Source organism: Curcuma longa, chromosome 12 (assembly GCF_044706935.1).
Source record: "Curcuma longa cultivar G26 ecotype Majalengka, Jawa Barat chromosome 12, ITB_CL_G26_1.1, whole genome shotgun sequence".
Classification (NCBI taxonomy): domain Eukaryota; kingdom Viridiplantae; phylum Streptophyta; class Magnoliopsida; order Zingiberales; family Zingiberaceae; genus Curcuma; species Curcuma longa.
This window is the reverse complement of record NC_133872.1, coordinates 1,368,652-1,377,479: the sequence shown is the minus strand read 5'-3', so window position 1 is coordinate 1,377,479 and position 8,828 is coordinate 1,368,652. Positions and strand designations below refer to the sequence as shown.

Here is an 8,828-nt window from a genome sequence, read left to right as displayed (position 1 = left end):
TAAATTAATAAATATAATTTGTTAATTTATTTTTTTATTTAAAATAAATATATATTTTAATAAAATAATTCATTAAAATAATTATTTTAATAAAATAATTTATTAAATTAATAAATATAATTCATTAAATTTTCAAATTTAAAATAAATTTATATATATTTTAATAAAATAATTCATTAAAATAATTATTTTAATAAAATAATTCATTAAATTAATAAATATAATTCATTAAATTTTCAAAATTAAAATAAATTTATATATATTTTAATAAAATAATTATTTTAGTAAAATAATTCATTAAATTAATAAATATAATTCATTAATTTTATTTTAATAAAATAATTTGTTAAAATACTTATTTTAATAAAATAATTCATTAATTTTATTTTTTAAAATTTAAAATAAATTATATATTTTAAATTTATAAGTATTTAAATTAAAATTTATTGAATTAATTAATTCGGTTTCAATTAGGTTTTATGGTACATTTCAATTAACTCTGTTTTAAAATCAAAGGATAATTATAAAAAAAAATTCGTTAACCTTCGAAATCGTAGACAACCTTAGGTTGCCAAGGTAATCACATTTCTGGGTTATAATCCATTTATTGTGACGGTGATGTTGTATTACTTAGGAATCGATTATAATCTGAATCAAACAAGGTTATTGATAACCTTGGACAGATAACCAAGGTTATCAACGGTAACTCCCCAACCAAACATCCCTATGAATTAATAATTTTTTTTTAGATATTCCAAGAGTTATCAATCCAATGGTAAGTCACACTTATATAGGAATATGTTTGTCAATGATCACTACAAATATTGAAATATAAAAAACTTTATTATTAAATTTATTAAAAATTTTAATTAAATTTTCTTTTGTTTTATTAATTTTTTAATTATACGAGTAAGTATAGTCTAGAAACACAGTTAACAACAGAATTAAAAGATTCTTTACAAAAAAAAACTTCAAAAATACATTTAAATCTAAAACTAAATGATAGATGTTCTAGGAAATAAATCTAACCAATGATTCTCTCAATTTATTATTGAAATATAAAAATAAATCAGAATCAATACTTTCACTAATAGGAAATCTAAATAATTATGCTTAAGAACTGTTAATTTCATATTTTGTTGAGTGCTTTGTTTCTATGTGTCGTTTCAATGACTCATAGCCATTGTGGGCTTGGAATTTGTAGAAAGCCTTGCAGTGCTTATTTTGCACGTAATTCTTTCGACGAAAGAGTGATTTACTCAAAATGTTTAATAAAAATATAATATTTTAAAGGAGAAACTTCCTGAACCTTAGAAGTAATTACATAAATACTTCTTTATGTTTTAGGTGTTGAAAGTTACTCGGAATCATTAGTGGATTAATTGTTGAGATTGAGCTCTTTATTCAGATTCACTATTTCTTTGCCCCTCCGAGATCGAGATGATGAATCTCGTTAGGCTCCTTCTATTGTAGTCGGAACTCGAAAGTGGAAGTCGAAAGCGTGTAGAATTAAAGTCGAAAGCGCATAGAGAATGCGAAATTAAGAATCAGTGCAGAGAAAAATGAGTCCTCTATTTATAGAGTTCGGAGAGTAATAGATACTAAATCGTAGCCATTGATTAAAAAACTGTCAAATAATCTCAACCATCGAAAAATTAAAAAAAAAATATCAATAGTTAGAACCGTCGATTAACAATGATCCATTCACACAAAAAAAAACTCGAATCAGTGATTTTGAACGAGCTAGAACCGTAACTGGCCCGACACACTATCGGGTCAGTTATGGTTCCAGTCCATGAACCGGATCAATGAGTATTCGACCCGTTGACTCGGTTATGAGTTCAAGCCAGGGTTGGGTCAGACTCAGCCTGGGGTTGGGTTGGATCTGATCTGAGGTTGAGTCTGCTTTAATATTGTGTTTCTTGGGAACCAAGTTAAGAAAAAAATTGGAATGATTGGGGGAATGAAAAAGACGAAAGATCATCAAAATAATAAATTTATTATTGTCTCAATAATTTTAATTAATATTAATTTTTTTATCAATATTAAAGTAAATTTTAGATTTAGAATTTAGAGTTGTAGATGCATTGTACTAATTTTAGTAAATATTATTATAATGACGTTGGAATAATAAAATTTGGATAAAAAATGAAGTTAGGTGTTCTTCATTATATTTTGTCATTTTACTTCTATTTTTCTATCAAATTTAGTTATTTTATTCTTATTTGTCACCAACTTTAACACGCATATTTATACAGACATATAATCATTTTAGTTAAAATTGTTATATTAAAAAAATGATAAAATTATGCAAATAGAATAAAATAATATATTTTTGTTATATTTTTTAAACAGCAACATGAATGCTTATTTTTAGAAATTATTTTAAAAAATCTAAAAATTTGAAGAGGAGCCCGACCCATTTCGGACATTCATATCCGTTCCTTTTATAAACTCCTAAACCGCCTCTCCTACAATACGCTTCAGATTCAGACGAGACTCGGGCGTTGTATCGCGGGCTAATCATCTCATAAGGCGAGAGCAAAAGACGAGGGCGGGATGACGACGGCGGCGCGTCCGACGTGGGCACCGGCGAAGGGAGGGAACGAGCAGGGTGGCACCCGGATCTTCGGTCCCTCGCAGAAGTACTCCTCCCGTGACCTTGCCTCCCACACCGCCCTCAAGCCCAGGTGAGTACTCTCTTTGTTCCCTTTAAGTAAACCCTAACCGTCGTCTCAAATTACGATCTCCTTGGGGGACAGCAGTCGCGGGTGGAGTTAGATGCGTCGGAATTGAATCAAAATTGAAGTTTACGTTCGTTGATTCTAGAATTTTTATGGTCGAAATTTTAGGGCAAGAATGATCATTTTGCTCGCTTTTTGAAGAAAGTATTATGTGAGATATTTTGTCCTGGTTCTGGTGGAGAATGAATGATGTATATATGACTGCAGGAAAGAGGGACAAGATACGCAGGATGAATTGCAGAAGAGGAACCTCCGGGAGGAGCTAGAAGAGCGTGAGCGAAGGCATTTTTCCTCCAAGGACAAGTCCTATACTGGTATTCTGAATCCTGTCGTCGAGCGTCTTCTTATATGCGTTTATGTTTTTATCTTAGTTTGGTTGGGAATATTTGTGTATTTTTTCAGCATTCCAAAAGAATTTTAACCTTTCCATTGAAAAGGAAAAAAGGAAAAAAATTGTTATGCTTCTTCTGCTGAAATATTTGCAAGATCCTTGCATTAAATCAGCCACTACAACGTTTCATCCCTGATCCTCTGATTGGTTTACAGTGATGATCATCGTTTTGTCAGTTTCCATAAGTTCACTTGATTAACATTTTTGCATCACTATATTCATATATATTATTTTCTATCTTTGATATTCTTTACCTCTATTCTGTGCTTCCTTTCTATGTATCTATTTGAACACTGAAGCTCAATTTTGCACCTTGCAGAAGATAGAGACCGAAGAAAAGGGCACCTTCTCTTGGAGGGTAATCTTTGTTTAAAGCTGTCATTGGATGTTTGATGCACTTATCACTTATCAGAGTATTTTTAATGCTGAGCTTATAACCCTTAGTTGGCCTCCAGTCAGATGCCTGTGCCAAAAGAGCATAATCTCGTTGATGATATTTTCTTATGGTTCTTTTTGTGTGTGTGTGTTGCAGGAACAAGGAGAGAGGCTGAAGATAGGATTGTTCCAAGGAATATTGATGCTGACGACTCTGATGTAGATGTCAACGATGATGATGACAATGACAGGTAGATAGAATCATATGTGATCTGATTTGCAACTATTATTGGCATTCTATATACTGCATATGAAGTTATGGGAAATAGACCTGTATGTTTTGTAGGAAATTAGTATCAGAATCCATGATCCAGTTCATAATTTTAGCGAGGCTTAAAACTTCTTTGCCAAGTGAAAAATATTGGAAATTTAAATTTAATCATATTGACAATGAGTTAATGCAATTCAAAATACAAGTTAAGGCAATACAAATACTCATGGTTGTCACTAGTTTTGTTAACAAAAATGAATTTTACTGTTTAACTTAACAGATAAAAAAATTACTAATCTTGCTTAAAATATGAAGACTTTGATGATTCTGCTTGCCTTTCTTAATTAGTGTTTCATTGAATCTTAATTTTTCTTGTTTTCTTAACTGTTTCAACCTATTCATGTGACAACGTATATTCTTTCCTTTAGTGGTGATGATGATGAAGATGATACTGAGGCTCTATTGGCTGAACTTGAAAGGATAAAGAAAGAACGAGCTGAAGAAAAACTGAGGAAGGTTAGTTGTTCCATATCTTTTTTTGTTCTTATCTTTTTCAGCATGTTACTTTTTTTGTTTCTGTAGTGTTGAACCTTTGCATGCCAAGCATGCTTTTTGGTATACATATGCTCAAGTCTTGGGCTGTCTCTACCATTCTACTTGCCCAATGGAGAAGGCTAGCATGTGACTGTTATTCTAGGGTATAATGAGGTGTCGTATTTATAGATCAATCTCTATGTATTTGGGAGATCCATGACTGTTTAATGGTCTTTCATACTTATGCTTTATGAAAGTATGTTCTCGTGGTAAATCTCGTGCCACGCTTTCCTCTAGGACCAGTTGGTATGTGAACATATTAGTGTAGAGCTGATAATATTAGATACCACTCACTAATATGATCCAACCCGATCCAAAATATGATAACATAGATAAAACCCAAAAGTGACAATAAGACCTGAATATATAAATGGGTTGTACAAATTGACCATTTATAAAGCATTTTAAAAAGCATTGATAATTTTTATGTCGTTAACTTAGTTCCTTGGAGAGTTTAGTTAATTATACACCTTATAAAATTATTCTTTAATAAACATATAATTTTTTTTAATATTATCTCATATTTTTACTGGCTCAAATGGTATGACCTATTAACACAACACAAATTGTCACCCCTGTATTAGTGTTTTGAATGACAAAGTCAATAACCAACCCATGCCCCCTTCTACCAGCAATCAAATTTCGTCTCAACTTTAAATTGCCATTACCAATTTCACAAACTTCAAAAATGGTCTCCTCGTCTTAATCAATTGCTCCCTGGATATTGTTTCTGCAAACTCCCTGGAGACCTAATTGTGTCTCCTATTTAATTGTCTGCTGAGGCCACCCTTGGAAACTTGCGGATCAATTTCTCATCTAATCATTTTGCCGTTGAATTCATTTATCTTCAAATATATCATACCAAAATTAAAAGCCTTTTGCTTGTAATGATGTATCAGGAACGGCAGCAGCAGGAGGAAGAGCTGAAGGTAAAAGAAGCCGAGTTGATGCGTGGAAATCCATTGATCAATCTCAATAATTCAGCGTCCTTCAATGTCAAAAGGAGGTCAGCTTAAAGCTCAACACTATACTTTTACGCCCATCATCATTGGTAACGTATTCTCCGCGTTTCTCTCTTCTAATTCTTAGCGTTTTGCAGGTGGGACGATGATGTGGTGTTCAAAAATCAAGCTCGTGGAGAAACCAAGGCTCCCAAGCGCTTCATAAACGATACCATCAGAAACGACTTCCACCGCAAGTTCTTGCAGAAGTACATGAAATAATATCAATGTAATGAGATTTGTCATTTGCTTACTGAGCTGTGGGATTTTTCTTGAATTGGTAAAACTTGTGCATGCTACACTTGTATTTGCATTCTATTATCCATGTCCTCGATTATGTGTTTAGTGTACCAAATAGGTATTATTATTCTTTATAAATTTTACAAACATTAGTGGTCAGAAACGAAGTTAAAAATTTATTTTCTATAAAATTATTTTTATTCAAGGAAATAATTGTTTTTATCAATTTTTATTTTAGAAATAATATATTTTTTTATTATACTTATATGGTCGATTGGGTAAAGCTGGACTGTGGTGACCGTTTTACTGGTCTACTGGTGGAGTTGACCGGCCGATGGGACGAGCGTCATTCTCCACATCACTTGAACGAAGTATGCCACATGATAGAACTCGTGTCCCTCTCTCCTCCGTGAAGTCGGGCAATTTTGCTCTCTACGACACCTACCCCGCGGGCGAATCCCACGAGGCGGCGCACATGCCCGCCTCGTGTCTCGTCCTCCACCGAGAACCAGTCTCTGCCTGCCATGTGTCCGCTCCTGCTCGGTTTGGTTGGCGCCCCCTCCCCACCTGTCCCCTTCCCCCAGTCCACGGCCCCAACGGTCGCTCCTTTCTAAGGACTCCACCCCCCCTCCCTTCGCAAAACCCCCAATTGCCCTTGCTGGTCACAATCCATATGGGCCCGCCGGAGGAGAACCCTAAGAAGCAAAGGAAACGCTGCCCGTTGAGGCGGTCGAGGAAGGGCTGCATGAAGGGGAAGGGCGGCCCGGAGAACCAGAGCTGCACCTTCCGCGGGGTGCGCCAGCGTACCTGGGGCAAGTGGGTGGCCGAGATCCGCGAGCCCAACCGCGGCGCTCGCCTCTGGCTCGGCACCTTTCCCTCCGCCCTCGAGGCCGCCCAGACTTACGACAAGGCCGCCCGCACCCTCTACGGCGACTGCGCCCGCCTCAACCTTCCCGCTCCGTCGACGTCTCCTTCCCTCCCCCAGTCCGACCGCTCCAGCTTGCCCGCCGCCTGTTCGACGGAAGGCACCAGCGCCAGCGAGTCGATGGCGAGCTACTCCGGGATCCCTCGATCGCCGGCGGGCTATTTTTGCGAGCGGGAGCTGGACGACTTGGACGACTACGTGACGGGGTTGCTGAAAGCTGAGGACCTTGGACTTGAAGGTTTCGCTCCAGTCTTTGACGACGACAACGTTGGGTGGTCGGAGGTAGAGTTTGCGCCGGAATTGATGAACTCCGACGAAATGCAATCGTCTTGGTGTTTTTGAACTTGCTGTACAAAACCCAAAACTCGCCCTTTCTGCACATACGTACATGGGTTTAATCTATTGTCGTAGAACTTGCTGTAAGAAGAAGAAGAAGCAGCAGCAGCTAGCTTGCAGCTGCTTTCCTTGCATGCACACCCTTTAAACTGTTGGTGTATGTCACTGTAGGTATGCAAAAGATGTTCCAGGAAGCAGTGTAAAGAAAACTATCTGTTTTCTGAAGAAATATGTAATTTGTCAAATGTAATTCAACTTCAGCAAAAGAAAAAAAAAATGAAGCTTTAATCCTAATTATGAGAATCGACGTGTCTGATGCAACCGGTAGCTCGACCTTGCTTGTCGTCGGCGTAGCTATTGCCGGCTTCACGTCACATTCATGAAGATTTGAAATCTTGTTCGACTGCAGAAAAGTTGGAGCACAATCTTCAAAAAGCTTGCTTGGTCCAAGGACTTTTGCGACTGTTAGGTGATTATTTCAACTCCGTAGAATTTATTTTTGTTTGTTTCGATATGTTTCGGTGACTGATATCAAATTTATATTGTCATTATGCTTCAGCATATTAATCCGTTAAAGGCTTACAAAACAGTGAGTACTTGCTAACAAAATTTAGTTTCTCAACTGTACCACAGAAAAACAGTGCCAATGAAGATCATCAGCACGAAAGAATTTCTTCCTTTTCTTCTTTGTGCTCTTCCGGAGGAGGATTTAGTGACCCAGGAAGAAAGGGCTCCCCCGGAGAGTCGTTGGCCATTGCCTATATGAAGGACGACGAGAAACAAATTATGAACAGGGCGAGGCATCCATCTCTGTTCTTAAAATTAGATTTGAAAGAAGATATTTTTCTGACTTGCAGACCGCTTAGTCATTGGTTATTAGTCTATTGATTTTTTTTTTATTAAAAGAATGAAATTACTAAAATACATTAGATGCAGATTTGTCCCAATTTGCAATTTAATAATTGATACAAAATAATATTCAAACTAATTTATTAATTTTGAATATTCAAAAAATATTTTGATAAAATTATTAATGAAACGTTCTAGGAAAATATTTAATAAAATATTTGTATTACATTTCCGTTTACCGAGTCGTGTTGGCGCAGTTGCTAAGCCTTTAAGGCCTCGAGCCAGGGGTCGAAGGTTCGAATGTCTCTGCCCAACACGCGCATCAATTGCGATTGCAGTGATGATGAATATCGTGATGAGGGTCTCTATCACAGTCGTCTGATCTCTGGATGACGTTAATAATCTGAGCAATTGGTTTTTTATTTTTTATTATAATCATCGACCAAATGCAATTAATTATATATATATATAGTTTATATATATTAGTTTTACGCTCACGAATAAAAAGTTATAAACGTGTATAATCTTATTTTTATAATTTGTTTATTTATTTAAATAAATAAATACAAAAAATTCTCCGGATGACATTAATAATCTGAGCAATTCCTTTTTTTTTGTTTTTTTATTATAATCATCGACCAAATGCAATTATATACAGTTTTACGCTCACGAATAAAAAGTTATAAACGTTATAATCCTATTTTATAATTTATTTAAAATTGAAATAAAAAAAATATCTCCAGGTGACATTAATAATCCTGAGCAATCCCTTTTTTATTATAATCATATATATTTTTAGCACAATCAAAAAATACACTATTTTTAGCACAATCAAAAAATACAATTAAGTACAATAAATATGAATGTAGCCGAATTATGTGATGGTTGAGAGTTGAAGCTCACGAGTTCGATTATCGCCTCCGAAATATAATTGAATTGATTATAAAAAAAAAAAGTTGAGGTATTATTCTTTTTCATTGTGATCAATTATAATTTTTCAATTTATTTTCTCATAAATAATCATAAAATTAATCATATAAAAGATTACTGGTATGATAGATTTCATTTTTTATCCGACTCTCTCTTCTAGCCAATATCTGCT

At 35.0% G+C, this 8,828-nt stretch overlaps 2 protein-coding genes across 2 annotated transcripts; both read left to right on the top strand.

The window, feature by feature from the left end:
• The first annotated feature begins 2,498 nt into the window (after positions 1 to 2,498).
• Positions 2,499 to 5,722, top strand: LOC141843238 (uncharacterized). The gene is made up of 7 exons (XM_074731285.1): positions 2,499 to 2,690; positions 2,952 to 3,058; positions 3,455 to 3,493; positions 3,668 to 3,761; positions 4,210 to 4,297; positions 5,275 to 5,381; positions 5,475 to 5,722. Exons 1-7 carry the CDS (start codon positions 2,560 to 2,562, stop codon positions 5,596 to 5,598), a joined length of 690 nt encoding a protein of 229 aa, XP_074587386.1. The 5' UTR covers positions 2,499 to 2,559; the 3' UTR covers positions 5,599 to 5,722.
• A 369-nt stretch (positions 5,723 to 6,091) lies between these two features.
• Positions 6,092 to 7,043, top strand: LOC141843668 (dehydration-responsive element-binding protein 2B-like). Its single transcript, XM_074731725.1, has one exon. The coding sequence runs from the start codon at positions 6,092 to 6,094 to the stop codon at positions 6,881 to 6,883; it is 792 nt and encodes a 263-aa protein (XP_074587826.1). The 3' UTR covers positions 6,884 to 7,043.
• The last annotated feature ends 1,785 nt before the right edge of the window (positions 7,044 to 8,828 follow it).

Excerpts from the sequence above, each read along its gene's own strand:
- LOC141843238 (XM_074731285.1), top strand. The coding sequence starts at position 2,560 with ATGACGACGGCGGCGCGTCCGACGTGGGCACCGGCGAAGGGAGGGAAC. Across the intron at positions 2,691-2,951 it reads CACACCGCCCTCAAGCCCAG|GAAAGAGGGACAAGATACGC; the intron begins GTGAGTACTCTC and ends ATATGACTGCAG. Across the intron at positions 3,059-3,454 it reads CAAGGACAAGTCCTATACTG|AAGATAGAGACCGAAGAAAA; the intron begins GTATTCTGAATC and ends TGCACCTTGCAG.
- LOC141843668 (XM_074731725.1), top strand. The coding sequence starts at position 6,092 with ATGCCCGCCTCGTGTCTCGTCCTCCACCGAGAACCAGTCTCTGCCTGC.